Below are 27,733 nucleotides of genomic sequence, written 5' to 3'. Positions count from 1 at the left end.
GATTTTCAGAGAACAGATGCAAACTAAAGTTCTCAAAAGAAACAAGTCAGTATAGAGCTTTTACCTCAAGTTAACTGATGAATAAATGAACTCAGATGTATTCAATATATTGTTCTTGCCACTATGCTAATTATTCATTAGTTAATGGTTTCCATCATAGCTGCCAATGAATTTTGTATCAGCGAGTTGCCTTTCATAAAACCCGGACACAAATAAATAATTAAAGTCTCCAATAGAACAAAACCCTGCTTGAGATACGCATGAAAGATGTCTGCTGCTCAGTTTTATCAGCTGGAGGTTTCTGGGTTAAAGTGAGCATGTGATCCACGCCAGCACACCATAACTGTTTGCCAAGAAAGTATTTTGTAACACAGCAGGGCTGTATAAGCTCAAGCTTGATTCATGTGTGTTGGATTTTTCTACAATCACATGACAGTTTCTGTGTTTAAATAATAGTACAAATTATAGGTAGTATAATTATCATCCAAATAATGTCTACAGTTTATAATCTGATGGTTGTTTTCCTCAGAAGTGCTGTGATCGAGTCCAGATTGTTTATGAAGCGGTGATGGGCTCCAGGCATGTCCAAATTGGACTTAATGGAAAGTGTAAGTTCTATTTTGCAAGAATCAAATGAGGTACATTCAAGTCACGACATTTCGATGTACATAGTCAGATGTGTACCTTTAAGGGTACTGGGCTTCTCAGAATTCTAGAACTCTGCCAAGTTTGCCCGGGGTTCCTCAAGCGTCTCAATGTCCAGTTCTGACCCGTATGAGAGTGTGTGTGGGCTCTGATCCTGCAGCACACGCTTCACAGAGACACCGAAAACCTCCAATGCTGATGGGGTACCTACCCGTTGTGCTGGGTGGGGGCCCCCTGGTTCTCCTTCAGCCCTCTCCTCTGACCCTCGGCGACCTCGCAGGCATTGTAATTGGAGTACAGGTGGATGGGACTGTTATAGACCGACGGCTGTGGGACAGCAGCGGATGGTGGGGGGGTAACTTTGGCACTGGGGGGGAGACCGCGCCCACCCGAGGCAGGCTTAGAGGCAGCGGGAGATGGCCGTGCTGCCGAGGCTGGGGGGGGGGTACTTTGCACAAAGGGGGGTGGGGGCGGGGTGCTCTGCGCAAAGGGAGGTGGGGTGCTCTGTGCAAAGTGGGGTGGGGGCGGGGTGCTTTGTGCAACAGGGCGTGGTGGGGGGGCGGAGGAGGCAGCAGCCGGGGCAGCAAGGGTGAAAGCAGAGGAGGCCGAGGGGATGGAGGCCACTTTAGAGGCAGAGGATGCCCCAAAAGGCTTGGCCGTCTTGTTGTAGGCAGCGTTGCTGGGTGAAGGGCCAGTGGGGGCAGCGGGAGACGGAGATGGAGATGCAATGGGCACGGGCTTAATTATCTCCAGATGCTCTTCCTACACAGAAACACAAAACACATGCACACACCACACGCATGCAATGCAACACATAAGACACCAATGCTTCCTTGTCGCACGATGTACTGCAACATCGGAACGACAGAAAACAAGGAACAGGATTTTCCCATTTCCTTTTGTTCAGTTTTGGAATCACTACTTATTGTTCCTTCCAAATTCCATCTCACCTTTTATTTGGGAACAGCTAACTGGTACTTAGATAAGCTCCCTGCTGCAACACTAATAGCAGCCTGGGAGAGATGAGGACAACATACACTCCCCTGAAATACGAGATTTAAACCTCCAGCTGTATTTAACTCTGCAGGCCATATAATCAACAACAGGGCTGACAGACTTCCCCTACTGATAAGCCTGCAGACTCACAGGTTATTGTCAGGCAAGTCTAGGAAATCCTGTGCTACTTTGAACCCAGGACACCTTGGCAGGGTATTGCAATGTTGTGCAACTGCCTGGGGAATCCCCAACAATAAAGCCCAGATTAATAAGATATTTCAGAGCTATGGGGCTTAATCTGTTGTACCTATTGTGATTATTAAATCGTACTGAAATAATTGAACTTCAGTTTAACTTTCAACTCATTTTAATTATGAAAAATGTTTATTATACTGTCTCAGAGGCCTATTTATCTTTCTATATTTATTACCAAAGACCAAAACAAAAATGCAGCTGGGCATTTTTTACATATTTGTTTCTTTGGAGTAGAATTTATTTTGATTATTATTAATTTTAAAAGGCCATAGGAAGCATCAGTGCTCTAAACCCCTATTGTACTTGAGAAATACAAGGAGTATTACATTTAGATACAAATGGAATGGATGTTAAAGTGGCTTCATACCAGGCATACAAATACATCTAAACCAGAAGCTTGTCCAGTGTTGTGTTGTACAACCTTGTTTTTGGGTTTTTTGGTACAGATTCTAAACAGGTTATGGCAATCATGCATGTCATTTGGTGTAAAAGTATTTTGGTGTCCACTACAAAACCACACCATGCATTTCACAGATGGTACTCGTATAATGAACTAATAAACAATTCCAGCATTACATTAAAACTTACAATATCTCTTTTTATTGTATTTATTTTGGCCTCAAAACTATGCAACAGTGTATAATAATTACAATATTAAGGTAAATCAAATGTATTTGATATATACATACCTTTGGAACAGCAGCAGGTTTTGGAACAGTGGAAGCCCTGAAAAAAGAAAACAATACTTAGGACAAAAGGTTCACACACTTTTGCTGAAACAATTATATTTGATCTTAACTACATAATTGAAAAACAACATCTGGATTTGTCTAAAACTAGAGATCACTGAAGCATGCATTTTTGTGTACTCCTCTTACACATCCTTAAAAATCAAATAAATATTTAATAATATAGAACAAAACAAATAAATACATTTTATTTGCTATTATTTTACAATTTAGACTAATTTGAGGGCTTAATTTGAGAGTGCATCTTTAAAAAGCTCATATTAAAAGAGTCACACCCAGTTAGGCATCTTTATGTGTCTGACTTGTCAACCCTGTTAAATGAGCAAACTGCTATGTCCTAAATCCTTGTGCGTCACTCACAGTTATTATTTCTGCATGTGATCTGGGAGTGTTGCTTTCAGAGGATGTCTTACCCTATAAATGTAGTGTTGAATGTTTTAATGTTTAAACAGTCTTTGAACAAGCATTGACAATGAAACTTGAGGTGGTGTGAAGCTTTACACTGTTTTAGTGTGATCCCCACAAGTAAATGAACGGCGGACACATACAGTTAGTAGAAGAAAGGAATAATGATGGGAGAGGGATCGCTTTGATAAGCAGACCATTCTTTTATGTATTATGTAGTGCAGAAACAACAATTTAATGTATTGCCTCCTCTTTCTTTAAGCCACTTTATCAGAATCTACTTCAGTTTATGAGCACAGATAAAGTGGAAGATGAACCAAGCAGCAGATAAAGAACATATACAGACAGACCGAGAACAAGCAAGACATTAAATCAAAGTTATCAGTCATCATTTCCTTTTAGTCTGTAGGAAAGAATTCAAAATATATAACAGCTGATTAGAGACGTGCCAGATGTTTGCTAACGCACATAGTGCGAGAATAATTATCTGTTATTGTAAAAATGTTATTTTTCATCCTCTTGACAATTGTTAAACTCTTTGTAAGATTTATTCACTGCGGTCTTTAAAAAATAGAGGAATGTTTCTTACCCTTATCATCCTGAAGTAACTTCACACAGAAAGATTCAAATGTAAAGATATGCAGGGAATAATAGACTAGTATTACTAAAATCTGTAACAAGGTAAAAATTGCAACAGATTTTAAAGCATAAGAATAGTAATCCAAAAATAGGTAAATTTCTTATGAATTGATTATTTAGGTTACACTTAGAAAGCCTTGTAATCCACAAAGTTATTATTCAATCCTTTCACAAATATAATTATTATAATGTGGAAATGAAAGCTTAGTACAGTTCTCTTTCTCTTGGCAAGACCAATACCTAGAGAGCTGCCAACTAGCATCAAGTAGTCCAAATAAATCTTAAAAACTTATAGCAGTTTCCTTTAATTTATTAACCATATTACAGGTTTCGTTACGAAAACAAAAAAGAGCTCATTCAGTTTTAAAGTGAATCAGTGGGGATATAAATCTGTTGCAAATATAATCTCTGAATTTTGGATTGTACAACTATGTTGGTGGACATCACACCACTTCACGAATCACACACATAAAAGTAATATACAATACACATTTAGCATTCATTCAGTTTTCCTCTTGAAGATGCTTGGATTTCTTAATGTAAACTATGCTGCTGCATTGCAGTGCCAATTAGAAAGACACTATTACATTGTATTACACAAATAAGACTTCTATCCACCTACTCCATTATTAGGTCTATCGAAAGCCTAAACCCCAATCCGATGCAACAATTTACAGATGCACCAAATCCTCAACTAATCTAACCTTAATTGACTAAGTAGAAAAACAACCCTTACCCTCATAGAAATCAAGGATTACTGGGGAATCTGACCCCAAACCACAATTGTAAGGTTAATTTCCTCACTAAACTTCATTCTAAATGCAAGATTGAGTTCAAATACAACACATTACTTTGTAAAACCATCTGTGACAATAAAACCAATCCTACTTTAAGCCCCTACCACTTAAACATATACAATATTTGCATAAGCCAAAGATTTAAGAATAGTTCCTAGCAGCTATTTAAGCAAGATTGTCCAGATGGCTCAACAATTTGAAACACTAGAATAAATGAATTGCAGTAATTGGAGTAATGTTCCTTAAATTAGCCTGTTCCTTTATCTATCACAGTTTGAAACCCCATCGTGGTACGTGGGATCAAAAGGGAAAATGCCTTGCATGCAGCATTCCTTCACATGAAGAAATACATCTTTAATAGTAAAAAAACTACGTTTCCTTCCATGTAGCCTAAAGGAATATTTACTGGGCCAAAGACACATGCGAGTTTTTAATTTATTTGTATTGTTAAATAGCAACAGCTTATGGCCAAAGAATACCCAGCAATCTTCATACAGCTGCAGAAGAACTGCATGTCTGAATGTCACATATTGGTTGGACAAGCTTATATTTGTGTGACTTTTATGGAACAAGTGTTCCTTGTACCTGGTCCCACTGTATTTACATCCAAACCAATATAGACATACACAAAACCAGCCCAGAGAAACACGGTGCACTTTTATGAAGTTTCTATTAAGATGTAAAATGTATCCTGTGAAAGCACACAGTGATTTAACAGCTAAGTATATTCAGGACCAAAAACAGCACACAATGCCAAAGTCAGAGCTTTATGGGGAGGATTCCTACCTATGAGAAATATTATTTTGATTGAGAGTGATATCATGCCATATAAAACGTTGACTAAAATAGTAAAGTAAGCAAGAACATGGCCCGGCATTTTTTAATATTCCCATTTTAGGAAAACTATTTAGCAAAACCTAATGTTTTATATTCTCTACTTGATTAGCAGGAGTTTTATATCAACAACCTGTCTTGGAAAAAACAAAGAGAAGGGGGGAGTAACAGATGCGTTGCTACAGTAAGGAGCTTTTTCTTAAACCCCAAAGAATTTTCTGAAAAATGCCCCTCAAGTAGTTCAGGAAACTTTAAACACTTTCCACTCTTCAGCTGAATCATATAGTGGAAATCCATCACACTCATTTTCATTTTACAGTCCCCATGCCTCCTTTCAATTTTAAAAGTAATACAGCTTTCATCACATACAAATAATAATAGTAATTATTAAAAAAACATCAGATCATAATTCCATAATAAAAAACAGCCTTCTACCGTCTTGACTGTTTTACGTACACTGACCACAAAAAATACCTAGAAATAATAATCAGAACATCTGCTTATGGTTTTTACACTGCAGAAACAATTTATACACAGCACACATGTGTACATTTGTACTTATATGGTGCAAATGCTTGGTTATATATTCAGTATTCAAAGTGTATATAGGTAATCTAAAACATACATTATATCTACTCTATTTCCCAAATGATTCATGCCATATATGACCAAAAGCATGCAAGCAAAAACATGTTTGTCATGTATATTTGGAGGAGACAAAAAAAAAAAAAAAAGTATTTTACAAAAGGCTACATTTTTTCCCATATAAATACTGGCATGTCCCCTGAAATCCTTTGTCTAGACAAATGCATGTTTTGATTAATTAATCACTATCAAATCTCATGACACTGGTGTCTTAAAAACAACAATCCTTTAACTTCCGAGTGAAAGACATCCTACTTCTCTTTAACACTACAGCCCATTAAAAGCGAGAAAGCATTCCTTCATTCTTCAGCAAAAACGAATCAGCTGAACAGCTTCTAATAAAAGAGCAACTCTTCTGAAATACAAGCACATTCCCCGACATTCATAGATATTCTACCTTATTAGGAAAAGGAGTAACATTTGAACGCATTTGGTATACCATTTTACTAAGCTAAAACAGATCAACAGATATTCCACGGCTAATTTCAACACCCCCCCCACCCCAATCTTTGTTGTGATTGCTCCCATATGTTGTTGTTACAAAAAAAAAAAACTACGTCTTTTCCCCCCTTCTTCTTCAAGAACTGGCTTCATTAGGAAGGACTGAGTCAGTAATTCATTCTTGCATGGCTATTTTAAGACATAAAAGTTATCTGTTTGAACAACCCCTACTCAAAATAGCATTGGTAGCTAAAATTAACTGCTTTAACTATTATCAGCTCAAAATGGCATGGGATTCATTCAAGTTAGTTTAAAAGTCTTACAGCATTTTAGTAAGCAGTCTACTGTACTGGTACAGTAGCTGGGGAAATGTATGATCATGCTGTTGGCCTGATACTCTAGAAGGCTGTCCAAAGCGCTAATTAAATACTATGAGCAATATTAGGATGGGACCCAAAACACTGCATCTAATTAGAAGGCAGATATAAAACAATCATGCTTTTATAGTTTATCCCAAATCTTCAAAAAAACCTTATACAGGGCGACTTACAGTTTACACAAATTATTTAAGCGTTACAAAAGAGCAATCAATACAAAAATACAAAAAGTACACATCCTAGTTCAGTGAGGTAAATGTGTCAAACACAGGCTTAAAATGTCAGAACCTGTTGCCTGAAGTATACTTCGAAACCACATAAATAAATTCTCTTTAAACTTTGAAAACTGTCATACACATTTTCCATTTCATTTCTTTCTTTTTTTAAGGAAGTAAAACTTATAAGAATTCCATGGCACCAAGAGTAGCATGTCTCTTTTCCCCAAGGTGTTGCTGCGTGATATTATTTATGGGTAACCAAGTGACAGGTCTTGGCAGCACTTGATAATATTCTAGAATCCAATTTACTGCATTTGGAAAGCTCTCAATTGAGACTGATACAATTTCCATTATGCTTGCAAGAGTAATTCATATCAGTTCTTTCCAAATGGGAGAACCAGTGTCCCAGTAAAAGCTCAAACAAAGATTAATTTAATCATATAAACTGGAGATTAATTTTTATACTGGTGTTAAGGCAAAGTACAAAAATGACAGCTTCTTGAGCTTCTTTACCAATATTGATCTTGACCCTTTTTAAAAATAAATACAGGAATAAATAAAAATACAGCCATAATGCAATGAAAAAGATTAAAAGTGTGAAGTTAAAATCCATTCTACCATTTCACATGTGTCTGAATGAAAATTAATACTTTATTAAATTATGAAATCACCCTGGGTCTTTTTGCAATAAACGTTGTGATTCTAAATTAAAGTTTCCTTGGCAAATGGAAAAGTTCGAGGAAATATTTATGAAAAAACAAATAAGCCATTTGAACAATTATGCCCCCTCCAAGTTCAAATCGGTAATGTACGCTATGGTTTACATCACTGTCTTTATCACTCTTAAAACTATTACAGCTGCATGTCATTCAGATACAGTATAAAAGAGCGTCAGCTGCCATGACCAAATTAGAAAAAGCACCAGTTATTCCAGGCATCCCCTTCAACCCAGTAAAGGGAGGATGGATTTGCATGAAACTGCATTAGAAAGGTCAGAGTAATTTGAGAGATTCCTTAATCCAGCATGTAACATCCACAGAGAATACCAGGCCACTTTAATCACACAGCAAAAATCAACAGGAAGGGATTGGTTTTCTCAATCCCCACATGTACTGTGCTTCACAATGTAGCACAATGACACACACGAAGATCCTGCCCATCAGCCATTGCTCTGACAGCAGAGAGACGCACTATCAGACAGGGTGATGAAGCGAAGGGTGGAAATTATTGAAAACTTTTACATGCTTACAAAACAACCGACATAATTTTTTTTTTTTTTTTTCATTTACCTCCTCATAAAGATCACTTTCTCGATCATAAGTAAAGGCACCTCTATATTTAGGATAAGAACCCCCTAGATTAATACATTTTTCTCTCATGTAATCAGCCACCCAGTGATTTAACAACAAAATACATCACGTCAGCCTCTCTCATGTTCAACTCTTCTCTTTTCCCTCCACACCTCTTCCCATCTCTTATGAGAAACAATGTATCGGAGTAAAAACAGACTTCCCCACAGGACTTTCGCACCACTTGTCTTAAATGTTAGCTGTGTGTTGGTTTCTGCTCAATGTTGAGGGAGCTATTGTGGAATATGTATGTGGAGGCTGCTCATTTTAATAAGGCAGTGGAATGTGCATCAGCTGCAGCTGGTGTTAGAATGAGGTTTGCAACATGAATAATGCAAACAAAAGTTTATTTTATTCTTTAGAAATGTGTGGAGTTGTTTCAGAATCTATTTATGATAAAAAAAAGCATGTAGACTTTTCATTATTTTCTTTAAATTCTTTCATTCAGCCTTCTGAGCTTTTGCCTGTTGATGTACCATGCTAAATGTATGTATATTATGAGTCATACAAATCAGGCTTCTTTGTTTATTGTTAATTCTAGTCCTAGAAACACAGAGTTCAAGATCTCGGTCAAGGACCTACAATGTCTCCTATTCAGCAGCTGAAAGGGGGATCCTGGCAAAGGGCTTCTGGCACACAGTTATAAAGCTCTGCTGCTTTCATGAATAGGAGCTTGCTTGTGGTGTAAGTGAGATTTTCAATTCTCACTGTGTACCATTGGTTTGTCGAGAAAAAAAAAAAAGGAGAGGGGGAAGAATTGAATTAAATATCACTCAAATTGAGAAGATACCAATCAGTTGGACTGCATATTCTTAATTAATATAGCATTAACTGTCTGAAACAGCTTAGTTAAATTACATTAAAAAAAATATTGCTAAAGTATATCCCCCTTGAGTGAGAAATAGAAACTAAAAGATGATGATCGAAGGGTAATATTTATTGTTTACACAACACAGTATATAACCAATTATCTACTTGTGAGGTATTAGAATCCATTGCTCAGCATTTCTTATGCATCTCATATCAACATCATGCAACAACAATCTACAGTGAAGGCTTATGAGACCACGCTACCCAATCAGAGTGGATTAAGCTTTAATCTTAAGATTTACAATTCACAATCATGAGTCAGCATGTATAGTCGAATCCAAACAGCAGGCTTCTCATAACAACGGATTTTTCAAAAAAGTACTTTTCATGTTACCGCAATGCCAAGGAAGCAACGCTGATACTTGTGTAATTAATGGGTGTCCATTTAGAAGTTGGTGGAGAGCAATTTGAAGTTACTGTAAATAATAACTATTTCCAGTTGTTTTTTTTTCCATGGGGAGGTCACAATATGAATCAAAGTGAGTACAATTTTACTGAGGAATCAACTTTTAAGTTGTATGTGAGCTCAAATATAGCTGGTAAAATTAGACCAAACAAATGCACTGACTAAAGGCTTTAATGTTTGTATAAAAGTATGTATACAGTGCTAAACATTTAGTAATTATACTCCTTCCAATTAAAAATATTTTTTGACATTGTGTCCCCGCATGTTAATGGTTTAAAGCAGGTTGACATATCCACTAACGTCAGTACACAAGAGTGTTCAGTTGAAAATTGTATGTCAGTCAAAGGCTCATCCCATATGTTAACCATTAAGGCTACATTTTTAAGATGAAGCCTGGCATCAGCCGTAGAACAGTCAACCCCTCAGGTATATTGACAATGCATCCCTTTGGCAACCCATCACAAACAGGAAGAAATTGCCTTCTGTGAAAATGCAAGCTAGGATTTCTACACAGATAGTTAAATCAACATATTGAGGGCAGAATCAGGTCAAAACAACCTTCCTTAATCCAGATAAGGCAACTGATACTGCCCAACCTCCACCCATAAAGGGTTATCCCTAGAAAGAGATCTTAACCTCTGTGGACCTTGTGCAAACACACAGGAAGTGAGCCTACATTTGTATTAGTTTTTAAACAAAATTACATTCAGGCTATATGGCACTTTTACCATTCACACTAGAAAGTCTGACAATAAGAAAGCAGCTCTGTGCCTCACACCCCTAACTTCCCCAGAAACAGAACAGTATTCATGGGTGGAAAGAGTGGAAAGTTCAACAACTTTCACATTTACTGAAAAGTACACACTGTGTTTTACAAAGTCAAGATCCCTGCTGCTTCACAGGTTTACTTTTTCTAACAAATTTCAACAATTCCTACAGGAAACCAAAACAGAGGGACTGGTTTAAGCTGCCATGCAAAGGAAACTGGGAGGCACATACCATACATCATTATGATATGAGGGCAGTTTGCCCACAGTGAAACTATAGGCTCTCTCAGAACTTGGCATTTCGAAACACTCAAGTGCCAATCGGCTTAAGCCAGTACTCGACTCCCTTGATGGTCAGGAGATTAGGCGTGCTATTCAGAGTATACACAGTGTACTGCTGAAATGTGCCATTCACGGGTAATGTCCTATTTCAGATTTGGACTGTGATCACGCTAGACACTTCACACTGGAGCACTCATTGTACTTTGAACTGTTTTTAACATGTGCCTCGAGTCTGTGTAGGAAAAAAAGAAAATGCATTGATTCTAGACAGTTTTGCTGAAGTATATTGATTACAAGGATCAAGTAAATACATGATCACTTACAGCCTGTGACAAAGAGGTTATGGATGATAAGTCTATATTAGAAGTTAATAAACTCATGATACTTAAATTCTTCCTTTGCTATGGTCATTAGCGACTAGTTATTTAGTTTAAATATGTATTTTGAATGTACAGGTTGGTTACACACTAGAAGTGATCAACTAGTTCTCTGTACAAATACATATGTGATCCTGTTTTGTCCATACTTTTGAAAATACCAAACATTAATAGTAAAATACATTGAATGCTAAGGCTATAGTAACACACATAACCATGAGTTGAATGTCACATTTTCTTCAGTCGTTTAATCTTTTTAAAAACATGCACAAATGAATGCCCGAAGGGAATACTGTGGCTGTATGTTGATTGTTCATGCAAATTTACCGGCCTAATCTTATTACAACAGAACACTGCAGCAGTGCCGCTGAATTTCAATATTTATTCTGTGAAAAATTTTGCACGCGAGAGAGTGGACATCTTGAAAGCTAGGTTGGCCTGAATTTTATTTAATAGTTATTTATTTAACTGTAATCCATCTACTTAAATTTTTTCTTAAACAGTATAGTAATAGTGCCTGGAAACTCACTGCTGTCCGTGTCTACACCCACTATTGATGTAATGCGCCCTGAGATGATGACTCAACAGAATTTGTCCGGATGTCAGTTTTGATCAGTATGGCAGTGATTAGAAATGTGTTTTGCTTCTCCACACAATGCAGTCAAGTTGCAACACCAAAGACCTGCAGATGCTTGAATGCTTAGCACACACTTTGATTGTCTACATTAGTCATTTCAACAAGTTCAAACCCAAAACTAATTTATCAGCAGCTGCAATAAATGTTGTGTATTACTCTGTAATAAATGTTTTCCAAATCTGTAAACTTGTAAGGATTTTTTTTTTCCCCCATAATTGTAAACCTTTTCATTTATAGATGAAATATAATACTACTGAATGCTTCTTTTGAGCACAATCATAATTAGGTAGGCCTAAAGCTTTAGGGAGGAAGCAATCTAAGCTAAGTGATGGTGGAATAGGAACAACATTTAAAGAAGAGTATTTCTTTAAAATACTAGTCACAGAAGAGAAATGAAATGTGTATAAGTGAAATAGTTTCCATAACTAGGACAAGCATGCTGCCAGGCTTTTTTCTCTTCTATTAAGTCAGTCATAACAAAGAATTTGACTTTTTCTTCAGAGATTACAGTGATATTTTGCCAAAAAGGGCAAAGAATTCAGACAAAGCATTTCATTCGTTCACAGCAGTGATTCCCAACCAGTGTGCTGTGGCACCGTGGCGTTGCATCAGGCATGAACACGTGTGCCGGAATTTCTGCCTGACAGGACAGGAAGCACTGATGTCACCCACAGTGTTTATGTTAAGCAGGTGTGACTTTTGCCTAAAAAGGTTAGGCAACACCAGTTTAGAACATATAGCAAAGAGAAAAAATAAAAACCAAAAGATGATCCCTAATAACCCTTTCTCCACAATGATATTTCAAGCTTTGAAGTTTCTAATTAGCACCATGATATAAGGAATGGCCTGTTGTTGTCAGTTTTCAGTGATCCTTACAGATATTGGTAATAATGATGCGTACCCCTTAGAATGAGCTTTCGGTATTTGAGAATCATAAAAAGGGATTACCCCTAATGTTGAAACCCAGGGGTTAACCAAAAGGGCTTAATGTCCGTGAGGGGGATTTTTAAATGGATTATGTACCTGTTATGGCAGTCTTTTTCCAACACGCATGGAAACTTTTCCCAAACAAACTAAATCCTCTGAACTTTTGTTCTTTGTTCTAGAAAGTTTTGTTCCCAGCCAAGAGCCCTTAAATGCTCAATAAATGACCAAATTCATATCCACATAAAAGACAACCTGGTAAGCCTAGCTCAAGCTGGGACACTCCTTTCTGATCTGTGGAAAGAACAACCTGCCACCCCCTTCACACGAATGTAAATGCTGGGCACTGAGACAGAAAGCCAACTTGCTGCCGAATGATAGAGAGATTACATCAGTGATTTGTGCTCATGAGAAGAGGAAGACGATATCCCTGGGTTAGCTCAACAACTGACACAGAGACCAGAGGTTTTACTGCAGAACCAAAAATCAAACAAAAAACTAAATAAAAAAGATACTGGGAAGTAAATTATAGTATTAAGTACATTTAACCTAGACAGCCTTATTTTCTTTGAAACTGAGGTTTGGCTTTTATAATCCCTCTGTCTCTTATTAAAGTATTCGAAATATATTAAATAGATATCACAGCTGGATGAAAAGTATAAATTAGACCCAAGCTAATCATCCACTCGGTTTAGAAAAATAAACAAAATCTGGAACACCTGGAAGTCTGAGGCGCTTCAACTGACTAGACGGGAATAAGAGGGGTGGGAAAAAAAAAAAGACAAATATGTGGTTACCTACAGTTTGGCTTTGGCTACAGAAGCTTTAGATTACCAACTATCCTTTACTGTTGTATCTTAAATCTACCCTTTGAATTTTCGAATAAAACAGAGGACTCCCAATTATCATTATGTCTACGTCCAATTAAGAGAAAGCTGAAGAGTCATAGAGTAGAGGATAAGTTGGGAGTTCATAAATAAAAAACCTAGAGAGATATTAATAAACAAAGATAGCAAAAGTTATGTTAAAAATCTTTTAAAATTAACTGCATAAAATGGTGCATCACATTCAAAAGTCTTGTGTTTCTTTTCCACTGCTAAAATAACATTGCTAAAATAACAATTAAACTATGAAAACTATTTCAAAACCTCATGCTTGACCAACAAGGAGGGAACAAGGTAAAAAGCTAGCATTATTTTCATTCATTTTTAGAAAATGGAAAATAACCACTATCTTGGGGATTGTGTGTAAAGGAATGGCAGGAATATAAATAAGATCATGATCTAGACCGTTCTTAATGTGTCAATACAAAATAAATAAATAAATGAATAATTCCTCTCATGCACGGATAGTGTGCATTAAAATTCCAGCAGGCTTGCCAAAACCCTATATCCCAGAGGGCCAAGTGTTAGAGACAGTGCTGAAAATTATGACCTTTACTGTGGCACTGACAGTTCAGCGTTCCAGGAGGGACCTGCAGGAAATGTTCCTATTTTTACAGCACACAATAACTTCACTAAAACACAAAGAGAGCATTTTGACAGAGACAAAAGAATGACGTAAACAATTAAATGTATGAAATAATTACTTTAAAAACACGTGGTGGAGAAAAATAAAGCTTTACCACCATCATTTTCCACAAAATGTACCTCAAAAGACCAACATCAGTAATTAATTGCAATTACATTTAAAGTAGTTTCTTTTAAAATCTTTTAAAATGAACTTTTTCATAATTGCATGTATATTCTGGTTGTTGTGGTTTTATTTGAAGGTGTTTGTTTATATAAGATAAAGATATTTAAGACAGAGTTAAGTCAATGTTGCCCCACCTTTGGTGTTATGTTGGGTGAATGTTAGGGAGTCGTCTAAACTTGTTCAACAGGTGGCACCCATTCTGAGACAAGCAAATTCATTCAAGGAGCTAAATGTATAATATAGCTATAGTTTAGACTAACAAATAACCCCAAATAAATGTTTCACTTACAACATTGGCATTAAAAGGTGCAAAAACCCAAACGAATAATTCTGGTACCACATATAGACAATTACCATCCATTTATTTTGATAGATCATTTTTATAGATAGTCCTGAGATAAAGAAAACTGTCACAACATTAAAGACAAAGAGGTTGTGGACTCAGAAACACCTTTTTAATTCTCATGTCAGTACGCCAAGTTTGATTTACGAGTCAGTAAAGCCAGTTGGTTTAATCGGTAGGAGACGAGTGGGGGGGGGGCGTGCACAAGCTTGTCTTGCCGTGTGCCAACATGGCTAAAATGTCACCGTAGATAAAGTGGTGCTTGAAAGCAGACAGCTGCACTATTCTGAGAACAACAGATAGAGACTAGCCAAATGCGCATTGCTTCCCTGCATCCAGTGCCACTCATAACTTAAAATAGCCAGAGAAAACTTTGGCTTTGAAGGTCTAAACTGAGCTTATTGGAAAAGCCCAAAAGTAAGATGATTGGAGGATTTCTAGGATGGAGTCACTGTCAACAAATCCCTGAGGCACATGGTTAGAATTAAACAATATGTTTGCTTTTGTCTGGTCGTGAAAGATGAGCGAGACAGGAAGCGGGTAGGGTTTGGAAAGTTGCGCAGTGCTCGGTCGCTCTGCGGGTCACTCAGCGTCTGGGGGATTAGAAGCTTCTGTTCCCTGAAAATAACAAGGAACTTCAGCACCACACTGTCTGTCACAGATAGTGATTTATCAGCAGAGATATGCGGGTCCTAAAACAAGACACAATGGTCTTGACTTACCCAAGGACTTTTTCCATCAAAGGGCAAATCTCCATATATAGCACGTGTAAAGTGGAAGAAAAACAAAATAAAATAAAAAAACAATAGTGACAGGCTTCCAGAAGAGTGAATTTCAAACATCAAATGAATGTTGGCTTGGAAAACATATACTTCCGATACTACAGTTTCATACACTTGCCTTTAGATGCTGACTTCAGTTGAATGGCTGAAAGTATGGTGCAGATAAAGACAGATGGGGTAACCGCACACAATTGACATTTAATCAGAATCTCAAAATGTAAAAATTTCAAGTCTCAAAAATAAAAATAATGATCACTTTTTCACAGGAATTTTTAATTTGATTCAGTCATGGAAAATGACTCCATATCAGCAGCAATGCAAACTCCACATTTAATTTTACATAAATGTACATTTATAATGATCTATTTTCCATAAGGAGGTGAAAGGGGTTGCTTATTTGTAAGGGTTTAGTTATTTTGAACCAATTTAATTAACAAAATGACGGTGAAGCAAACGAAAACTCATATGGACTGGAATTCAAGTCAAGTGGAAGTCAAGCCACTTGTAGTGGGTTTGCAAGGCAAGAGAACTGGTTGATCACTGGGTGAGAGGTCATACAGATGCGAAGGAAGCCTTAGGACAGAGTAAATTGCCCCATGAGGGCTTAATTGCATTGATCTCAAGGCACAAAATAAAGCAACGGAAATAATTTAGTTCTAAAAAGTTGTTGATTTTGCTCCCATTTAAACCCACTTTTATTAGAAACACGTACTTGTAAAGGAATGGTTTATTGCTTATAAATAACTCAACTTACAGTTAAAAGTGTAACCAAGCAGCTGTGCTTATTTAAAAACAATAGGAAAAATTGAAGTAACTTAGGGCAGTTAAATCTGTTTCGTGTAACTCATTACCCATAACCCAAAGACAAAAGGCAAAAATGTTTTGTAACGAGTCAACTGCAGTGCAAAACGGAGGTTTAAAAGGACATAGTATCATTACCAAAAGCTATGCACCGTAGACATCTGTGCATAAACAAAGATAAGGAAGTACGGCATTCGAAGGCAAGGACTTGAAAGATGTATGAAAGATGTAAACTAAGTGCTTCTTTAAGTCTCAAATCACAACGAATTACTGAGAGTCATTACAAAAAAGTAAACGTCATGGTATAATTAAAAACATGCAGGTGACAGAGTACCTGTCCTCTGTGTGCTTGAATTTTATAAAGTAGGTCCAGGTTTATATTACAGTTGCAAACCATTATGCTTAGTTTAATTGCTTCTGATTTCACTCAGACCAGCCTCAACCTTTAAGAGAAGAACTTACACTTCACTTAGTTCAAACTGTGGGAATACTACCCAGCATGCTCTCCTTTGAGGTTTGAGATAACAGGCAATGAATTTTATGGAATTGATAAAACAGTTACTTCTATGCCTGCTATCAATTCAATATACCTGTACAATAGGTATTTTTCAATATCTGAAATGTATTCTGTGTAGAATGTTAATCCAATAATATATTGCTGTGCTCCGAAGAGAAGACAAATGCTTACAAAAAGCTTGAAACTGTGGAGACCTGGGTAAGTCCTGGCCCTATGAAACACTCAGACTTATAAAATACTTTCAGTTTAAAATATATATATGTATTTTGTACAGCATGTGTTTATGGTGAATAGCTTAAACCTGAGTATTCAGAACGGTTTAAAATAATAAATTACTGTAGTATTGTTTTGTAAAGTTTTTTGTGTGTCTTTATCAGCACAGTCCACTAAACCCAATGCCTAAATTTGGAATGGCAGGCAGGAATGGCATGTACATTTTTCAGTATAAATAAAAGTGTCTGATTTGTATTAAGTAGTTGTTGAGGCAAATCAGTGTCACGGTACCATTTCAACATTTTTTACAGATGTGCATGTTTCTAAACGCATGTTCTGCTATATGAGTGGACAGATGCTTGGCGATCAGATCTTTTTAATTCCTTGATGTGCCTGTATTTTCTCTCTCACATCAGAGCAGATTTGCAGGTTAATCTGAAACAACAAGAATACAAATATATTCCTCGCATTGAACATCGCTGACACACTGCATTATGCGAAGTATTGGACGAGGGCAGGGGTGAGAGCAAAATGGTGATAACTTGCATCTTTACAAGGATGATAACTTTCCTTGCTTCATGTCAGCAAAGACATTTAATACATGTCATGGATAACTGGATTCAGGCTCATTCTAGAAATCACACTTGGTGTCACACTTTGTGAATGGTTTTATTTATTTGTACAGCCCAAGAAATTAACAAAATGTTCCCTGACTGAAATTTTTTGGGGGTGTAGGTCTATACTTGTAGTGTTTTAAATGTATTTTTGTAATGTTCTTCAAGAAATAAAATGTTTGTGCTGCATATAAGGAGCCATTTAAAACCAATGTTTTGTTGACAACAAAACTCCTCAAATAAAGAAAACATGGAACTTGGTAAGAAATTCTAATGTAGCACTGAAGTAAAAATGCAAGGGGAAAAAATTAACTATGAATAACTCATTTGTGGGGAAAACAATCCCCTTTCGCTTTAGGCTGAAATATAACTCACTCTATCCACACTGAGGACAGTCCTACAACATGGACACTGCTGCCAAGTCTGTGTGCCAAAACTGGCGTGACACAGGTTGAACAGCAGTTTCTAATTTTAAACCTTGGGACAATAGGAGAAAAGCATGACTGTAGACCATTTTCCCAAGCACAGAGCCTGACTTCAATCATTTACTACATAAAGCACAAAGTTATAACAGTTGTGTGCTTGTCTTCAGTTTAAGGTCACTCAAGACTCGTGCTCATGCACATACATGGTAACTCTTTTCATTTTAAAGAATGTGAAACAATACAGATTCAATTTGCCAAGAGAGATTTGCTGGAGATTTTGGGTGTTTTATATCTATTCAAACCAGACTTTATGCAATGCTGAGTTTTGAACAGTTGCTAAGAGACACAATATCATAGAATCTGCTCATAAATTCTCATAATTAAAAAAACATGTTTCTTCCACCTCCATTTTATTATTTTAGTGTTGAGATTACGGTATATGAAAAAGTGTTTAAAGATCTTCTTAAAATGTCAAGTGGAACAGGATAGCAGTGCATCTACACACAGTTTGAAATTTCTGACTTTCGGCTTTCTTTTCAATTTACATGATTTTATTTTGATTATTTATTTTTAGCACATTTTAGTTTTACAGATCTAATATTAAAGTGATTGGCATCAGAATCAAATCGTTTTAAAAGGCAAGAACAAACATGAAAGTTACTTTACTCAGTTTGAGCAGGTTCAATGTTGACAAATCATATTTTCTTTCATGTGCATTTTACACTGCCAGCATTGATTTTATCATTTCAAATACAGAGCTGGCAGCATTCCCGGGAAAGGGTACATAGTGTATTAAGATCAAATAAAAATGCCCACAGGTGTAACCCAAATCAACAGTACTGAACCAGCTTTAAGGGTATTCTTTAATTTAAGGTCAATATAGGGTTTGAATGTAACAGAACACTATGAAAACTGACTAAAGAAATGTTATTTGTAAAATGGATATCAGTGTTAATACAAAAGTTATTTCATCTTAAAAAAAAGACTAACAAAACAAACTACACAAGTAAATACATGTTTGGAATAATAGCCTTTATCAATTTCCAGAATCAAAACACATCTTTGCGGACAAAAGTTTAAAATCCCTAAATCTGAGATATTTTGGATGGAGTAATTTACTGTGCAAAAATGATGGTCCCTAGAAATACCTAACCATCCACTGTAATAATAAAATACACAAATTGACTTATGCTCTTTTGATCTAAGCGCAAAAATGAAAATAAATTGTAATAAGAAATCTGCCATTAGCATTGTACAATGAAGTCAAACAACAACAAAAGTGGCAAGCATCATTTTACAATCTCACATTTTCCATTACATGTACTGCAGCTATAATTAAAACCCAGATGTCTGACATAATACCAGGCAATTTAATGAGAATGTGTCTGTGAAACATTATTGATAAGAAAACATAAGGCAAATGCTGTTTATTCTGAGGAAATCTACCTCAGAGAATAATATCTGGAATGTATTTAGAGAAAAAGACAACAGGCAAATGGGCAGTAAAGGGCATATTGTGATTGAATATAGATAATAGGTTTAATTATTTTGTTTACATTACACCTTAGATATTGTTGTCTTTATAACAAAATACAACCCAAAGCACAGTCCCCTCAGATGGAATAAATCTTATTGTTTCTTTTATAAAGACCTGGTCATTGTGGATAAAGCCATACAGGAAATTACAAGAATATGTATCTAGTTAGTGTTATGATTTACAGTGGTTTGAACTACATCTTGAAAGATATATGCAATGTTTCTGTACAATGGATACAAATACATTCCAGATACCACATCGTTTAGAAAATGAGCAATCGCCATGTCACAAAAGCTTCTTCCCATGTTTGTGTAGACTGACCAATACTGACTGTCCACAAGTTCTTGTGTGTTTCTTTTTTTTGTTTTGTTTTGTGGGCAAAACCTGCCACCTCCACATGCATATTTGTTTAACACATAAAACAAGGCGCACCTCTTCCGTTACAGTTCACTATTTCACAGACTGACACTGAGCAGCAGTTTCCAAACAAAACACCTCTACATTCACCAAGTTAAAGAATATTAGTTTAAACGGCCCGAGAAAGTGTAACAGCGTATTTAACATGTGAAAAGTGCTAGACGGATGGCACTGGAAATGAAGCAGAGCAAGTTCAGGAAGACAGGCTGTGCACTGTCCCACACTGTATCCTCTCAAGTGCACCCATTTAATATTTCATATTATTTTCCAGGATTGTGTTCATGAATGGCAATGCTTCATGTGTCCCAAGATGCACACACACAAGTTAAATGTGTCATTTGGCAACTTAAAATACTTCCCTACATTCTGTTGTTCAAATTGAGAACACCCAAATTCCTAAATCTTAAGCAATCACTTCACAACACTTCTTTTGTTTGAGCATTACATTTCATGAACTTAACAAAAATGGATGTCAAATGAATGTAAAAATAAAAAAGGTTAAGAATAGTGGACAGAAATGTACCATGTGACCGAGTTGCTACATGTTTATAACGTCTGTCTATTCAGGGAGAGAATCCATGCACTTGCATACTTAACATTCTGCAGTTAAGCTCACACTAAATTACACAAATTAATTGACAATTTAATTACTATTCTTGGAATATAATAGATGACAGCACATTTTATGTAAATAAATGAAGTCGATAAGTTAACAACCTACACTGTCTGGGTGCATCAGTTGTCATGAAGTTTATAAAAAGCAGTGCGGAGAAACAGGTTTAAACCCTCATTGCACCGCAGGGTTCGATGACAATAGGCTAAATTCTTCAGTTAGACATTGAGTTGGGAGCAAAAAGAGCACTTCAGTTCTGTCAGGGGAACCTGGGAAAGTTTCCAGACGGCTTCCTGGAAATGAAAGGCGAGTTTTCGCAGCAACACCGCAATCTGCATCTCAGCCACACATTTCTTCTGACAATACATTTTCATTAAACAACTTACAACATTTTTATTTCTCTCTCATTTTGGATATTTGACCTGGCCAGGCAGACTTCCACGGCAGCAGGTATTGCTGGCTTGTTTTATGGCCTGAGAAATTAGCTACGAGCTTTTATTACTGTCATCTGGAGGCAGAACTCCATTAGCCAGCATTTGGCAAAAATCTAGACTGTTTTCTTCTAGAACTTGGGCTCTGGACACACATAATACATTTTACAATACTCTCTCAGTGACCACCATTGCTGCCTTAAATCCAATAACGTCTAGAATTTAACTAAATGAAATTTAAACTTTGTGACATTTGCACAGATTCAGTGCTTCTAACAAGGCTATGAATGTCATCCCAAAGAGCAAGAGAGGAAATCCCAAGGTTTCAGGTTTAAAACAACATTTTCAATGAATTTATAGAACCGCACACTTCATAAAGTTCAGCTTGAAACGCTCAACAAATCTCAGAGGATGGTAATCATGGGAGTTCAAATTAAGCAGTGAGCTGTCAGCACTTGTCTTTTAGTTTTTCAGTTGAGGTCCTTAATGAAATTGTTAAATATTAATTAAATTCTGCCTTTCACTTAACTAGTGTATTTTTTACATGTTTAGGTACAATAAGCATCTTCTCAAGCAAGGTCTTTGTGGCTTAAAAATATTTAATTGTATGGTTTTGTCTTTGTTCTGGCATAAGTAGCATGCGTACTGGAGCTGGATTTTAAGGTATCAGCATCAATACTCGGGAAAGGTGTTCAAGCCAAAGAGATGAGTTATCATTTATTTCTCGTTTCTGCATTATACCATTTTGGGTTTGCCAAAAAAAAAAAAAAAAAAAGAAAGTCTCTGTTAGCAGCCACAAGGCATATTTGAGGCCAATTATACTACAGGAGTTGAAGCCAATTGGGAGATGAAGCCAAAGTGGTTTATTTTATGATCTTTCTATTTTCTTACTCCAGAGATGGAACATGGCTTGAATTTATGTGAAAGGCTGTTTTCAAGGAACTATTCATACAGTTTTATGTTTTACAAATGGTCTAAATTTGGATGCTAAAAAAAATGTTGGTGTCTTCCCTGAAGCCAATCAGCCGAGACTTACTAAACATTTAAACGCAAATAATATATCAAATTAAATCCTTACAATTTTATTTCAAAACCAGAAGAGACTACAATTTATTTTTCGGCAACATACAAATCATATGCATTGTACATGTAATTTAAGTTTAAACCCACTAAATATGGTATCTTCTGTTATGTATTTAAAGGAAAATAAAGTGAGCTCATATAGCGTACGTTTTGAAGGATACTTTGAAGTACATGACATGACTTGGAATGAGAGTGCTTTTTCTATTCTTTTTATTTTTGTATTCCTTTTTTGCAGCAAAACTTCATTCAGATGGATGAAGTGTTACAGTATTTGTTGGATTCAGAAACACCGAACCAAATGAAGACTTTGCACCTGTATAAATTTCACAGTGTTTGTTCAGCTTTCTCCGTCCGGTATAGCCTTGCATAAATCCATCTTTTTGTTGGCTTCATGGCTGCTGGAAATGGTTCTGCTAGATCTTAAGGTGAGAAAACGCAATCCCTCAGAAGATAACAATTCTGGGAAGATGTCCCTATCTGAAAACTTTCCATTTATAAGATAGGGATTTTTTTTGTTGGTTTGTTTGTTTTACTCACGTTATATTCCATTTCCTCAACAGATTATCTTGACTCATAGCAAATGTAGATTATTTTTAGAAGATCCTTATCACTTATTTTTATTCCACAAATATTCTGCATACTCTACTACCTGACTATATTGTGCTTGAAACAATGCACTGTACCATTGTGACTCTCAACACATTATACAAGAATCTTGTGCTCTCATTAATTGTTGTGAATTTATATATATATATATATATATATATATATATATATATACACACACACATTTTACAAACACAAATGTTATTTATTGACACGTGAACATGCAAGAGCAATGAAACAGGATGTGATCATACAAAAACAACTCAAATGTTACAGTTCAGTACTGACAAGTAAAGGAACAATTTATGGTTTGGGTTGAAATGACTTTAAAAATTGTCTTCTAAGGAACACTGCCAAACATTCTGTGCAGCTTCATGTTAATAAAAACAATGTCTGTTGGCAATTTTAACTAAATGTATCCTTCATCGTTTCATACTGTGTGTACTTCAATTCCAATACCATTAGGCAGGTCTGGAATTCGCAGAAGTCTTATTTTAACCTATTTATGGTTTTAGTAACTCAAGGAATAATGACCAGAATTTGACTTCTGGTCTAATGTACTGCTCACACAAATCAAACACTCTGCTTTTCATTTTAGCCAGGCACGAAAGCAGATTAGCAAGAACAGAGATATTTAAACTTTTCATATTCGGTGCCACAGGATTTTACATACTCTTTCACTAGTCTTTACTTTACTTTAATTCTTCAGCAGTTACATTGCCTTTGAAAGGATAAAATCCACAAACGAGAAACATATCCTATAAGCAGGATCTCACAAAGTCCTATTAACACATTTGATATAAATATTGTGGTATTCATTAATTTTAATTAACATATTTTGGTATGACTTATGTTATGCTTATATGTTCTTCACTTGTGTAATGTAAACCAAGACTTCCTGTCCGTCAACATGGAAACAAAATAAAATGGTGCAACATATTAACTTATTACATAAACTACATACACTTCTCAAGGAAATCTGTAAGCGGTTTTGGAAGCAGTATTATGTTGATTGAAACTTCTTTAAATAGCACAACATTCACTTCCTACAGGAAATGAAGTCTAGAGCCCAGATTCTCTACAGTGGTGTGTAATAACCAGAGCTACCCTCTTACAGCTAAATGAGATAGAAAGGTGCCATGTAGTAAAAGAAGCAGGGGTTGCAGAATATGTTCATTATCTCTTTCAGTGTTTCAAATCTAACTTCCTTCCTGTAGTCCTGACAAAGCTAGCAAAAAACTCCCACTGTCTGTAGTTAGTGATACACAGCACTTCACAAATAGAGCTCTATTATTCCATTAAAACTAGTTTAATATTGCTCTGTTTAATAAAAACATAAATACTCGTTTTACAAACCATTTCCAAAGTCCTAAAAACTCTATTTTTAGTTTGTTTGTTTTTTTAGAAAGTTGTTCAATGTATCATAAATAACAATAGACGTTCTCATTAGAGGCCAAAGGGGAACATATTACATATTACTACAGAGAAACTACTACAGCAATACCCAGAATTTTAAAAACAAAATATAAATCTTATGAAGTGAACTGGTACAGTAAAATGACCAACCAAAATATATGCATAGGGAGAAAGATAAATTGCTTGAGAAGTGGTATTTAAAAATCCATTTCTATAAACATGTCACATCAAATTAAAAACTCAATTGCTAAATGTTTTGAAAAGTAATCACCCCATTAAATTATGAAAGACAAAAACCTATGACTGACTTTTTGTGGTAACTTGCACTTATGAATCATTCTGTCATGTCATATTTTCCCCCGTCATGTTTATTTATTTATTGTTAAACATACACTATCCGGTACATTGAAGATGTTGAAACTGCCTCCAAACTAATCTGCCAGGTTAAATCATAGCAAACTCTGCTGATGGTGATGAATTCAAGAAAAGCAATAAGAGTGGTTCAAATTAAAGTGCGGTTCAATTTGGGATAACTGGGGCATATTGTTTAAGTCTGAAATCTCTAAGGAAAGGTGTGTAAATTACTCAGTACCAACTGGCTTCTTTCAGGCTTGACTGTTGCATCTGCTGCCTTTCCAACTACAATCAGACATTATCTGACATGGAGTATGTTTTCAGTATTTACATTTCACTCAACCAGTTCATTTCTTCACTTCATTAAAACAACTCTCAAGAGGTATACACCAATGCCAATGCAGGTGCTAAATGAACAACACATTGTAAATTATTGCAGTTTTATAGATAAAATACAGTAAGAGGAAGTAGCAAAAACATCAAAGTCAGAGAGAATCCTAATATTGAAACATCCCAAAAAAAAATCAAACTTCATTTTAAACACCTTTAAACAGCCATGGCAGAGTAAACTCAAAGAAGTACCAGAGTGGATTGAGCCGAAACGTTTAATATATAGTCCATAAGACCAGTTACAAGAAAAATATATAGAACACGTAAGTTACAGATGAGAGTTTATTCATCTGTTTGACAGTAGTTTAATGATCCAAGAACAACTTTTTGAGAATGTTCCCAGTCATCACACATTCCCAAACCATGGTCTGAAGTGCCTCCTTCTCTCGGTTCTGGAACAGCGCGCTCTAAATTCCAATTTCATAAACTTTTCACAGTAGTTTCGAACAACTTCATCCAACTTGGCAAATTCAAAAGCAGATGGCCTTCATAAAATCCCTCTGCCAGTACCTTCATTACAGTTAAAGTCAATTTCCAACCTACACCATCCCCAAACTCCTGGTCTCTACAGTGATAGCACTCTCGAATGGGATTTCAAATTACATACGTGTTAATTAACTGACTGGACCATTTTAAATCTGTACTTACTGTATGTAATGAGTTTCTTTGGTGACTCACTCCATAATTGTAAATGTTTGGTTCCATTGAAAAACAAAATGCACAGAGCCATTTCCCAATGTCTATCCACTGCTCCTATAAACATTGCACATACTGTGCCATGTGTTCATCTTGGCATGAACTGCATCCATCCCCAGTGGCTGCAATGTGTTTTGTAAAAGAACAATTAAAAACATATGAACACACCAAGAAGAGTGATAAATTCTGACAACTACACAGCATCCTGCATTCCACCCCGAGGCATTCCTTTGGGGGCTTTACGTTACAACATTTCTCAGGATAGAGAACGAGTCGTCCGGGCCTGATTAATTTCTCAAATAAAAGAACATATCCATGTCCAGTGATGCATGGACTTAATCTCTGTAATGCATTGTTTACCTGAACAAAAATTTCGACCATTGAGGGCTCTCCTAATCATGGCTTGGCTGTGAAACAAATGAGTGAAGGAAGATGGTCAGAGCTCCAGTGCCAGCCGCTGTTACACGAGCAGTGGGATCTATAAAACTAGAGCAATCTATCAATGTTCACTGCCTGCGTGAATATTATGAAGTTTGGTCTCTTCATTTATTCTCAGCAGGCACTGCCTGGGCCCTGAGGGGTCTCTGTGCAGCCTCCCTCTTCTATGTATTTATCATCTAATTGATTTCATGGACTACATTCACTATTTATACAGCTGATGAACTCATGATCAAATGTATATAATTTGAAAATAATAAGCATGCGTTACAAGTATAAATCTAAATGGGCATTTTATGGAACACAAATTGATAAATCTCTTTTATTGCTTCCAAAATACAGACAAATTGTGTACTGCAGCGATATATAAAAATAGTTTGCTCATTGTAAAGCACCTCTGTTACTATGTATGCCCTACAACTCGGTTCAAAGTGAAGACAGAAAATATGTGATGCTGCTTGTGCCAGATACTTTGGCTGGAGTATTAACAAAACATTTTGGGGGATTTATGTACTTTTTCAACTTGTCCAACTACTGATCCGTTGCAATAGAACATTTATGTAGCCTATGTATGTATGTATATATGTATGTATGCATGCATGTATAGCATATAATGATACAGAATAAAAGATGTACTTGCAACTAAAAGTGTCAAGACACACTTTATCAAGTCTAGATTTCTTTTACTGTCTTGCCTATAAGTATTGTCTATGAACCTTGCTAATGTGTATAGGCACTAATAAAAGACAGATAATAAACAAGCTCAAGTTCAGGAAAATTCACATCATCCCACACTTTGACCACACTTTGAGACATGTGTTTGAGAAGAAAAGCAGCACTTACTTTTGCATAGTCAAGCTCAAGGTGCCGGTACAGGCCTTGATTTTGTTCTGGGCTTCCAGGTGGTTCATTCCATCCGTGTTGACCCCATTGATGGAGAGCACCACATCTCCAATGGCGATGTTTGCCTTGGCTGCCTTCCCCCCATCAATCAACTGCAAAAAAGCAACAGCAGAATAACCTTGAGAACTGAGAATTTGATGAGACTTTTTCTTGTAAATGTTTGGTTTTAGCCATCCTGACAGCGTCATCCACTAAAACCCACTCCTTGCACAACAAATGAGTTGCAGGCCAGGAACTAATTTGTGTTTAACTGCATATTTACAACAAAACACTTAAAAAGGAAATATCCATTTTACAACACTGCGTGTAATCAATTTTTGAGGCTCTGCTTCAGATAAGACCTATTAAACCAATTTATCTGACCACGTCGAGATAAGCAGAATGACCAACAGACGTGACTACATGAAATGTAAAAATGTGGGATGCTATATAATTTGATACCCTAGCCTACCAAAACTGAAAAACTGTTAATGATTTGAAGAAAAATGTAATGTCCTTCAGGCATTTAAATTACATATTGAACTCCACCTGTTTCAGACTCCACATTCCACACATAACTGGGATTGTGAGAAAGGTACATTTTAACTTGTTATTTTGCATGCTGCTGTTCTCTCTAATATTTCAGAGGACAAATACGGTCTTTAAATCTTTTTGTATGACAGTAACAGGTAGTTATTTATTTCAATGCAGCGGATCTAAACCAATGTAAGTATTTTTGGGAGGGGAAACATTATTTTGACTCTATTGGCTTGAAATCGTTAATAAATATGTGGGAAGATTCCATTTGAGTAGAATCACTGGTTTAGCACTACTTGAAAAGTCTTAATTCGTCCTAAACTGCAGTGA

The 27,733-nt window shown here is 36.2% G+C and overlaps 1 protein-coding gene across 10 annotated transcripts in view; it reads right to left on the bottom strand.

The window, feature by feature from the left end:
- Positions 1 to 27,733, bottom strand: part of LOC136755549 (PDZ and LIM domain protein 5) — a 107,449-nt gene that overhangs the window by 44,156 nt on the left and 35,560 nt on the right. For 8 of the 10 annotated variants that reach the window (XM_066712231.1, XM_066712226.1, XM_066712232.1 and 5 more), the window contains exons 3-5: positions 26,828 to 26,979; positions 2,586 to 2,622; positions 857 to 1,407 (exon numbers count right to left, since the gene is read on the bottom strand). In XM_066712231.1, coding sequence (XP_066568328.1) covers positions 857 to 1,407; positions 2,586 to 2,622; positions 26,828 to 26,979 — 740 coding nt within the window. The remainder of the gene's footprint in view (positions 1 to 856; positions 1,408 to 2,585; positions 2,623 to 26,827; positions 26,980 to 27,733) is intronic. The other 2 variants (XM_066712235.1, XM_066712237.1) reach the window with 1 other exon arrangement.

Source organism: Amia ocellicauda, chromosome 8 (genome assembly GCF_036373705.1).
Source record: "Amia ocellicauda isolate fAmiCal2 chromosome 8, fAmiCal2.hap1, whole genome shotgun sequence".
In the NCBI taxonomy this organism is placed as follows: domain Eukaryota; kingdom Metazoa; phylum Chordata; class Actinopteri; order Amiiformes; family Amiidae; genus Amia; species Amia ocellicauda.
Note: the sequence above shows the minus strand (reverse complement) of the source record. Positions and strands in the feature narration are given on the sequence as shown.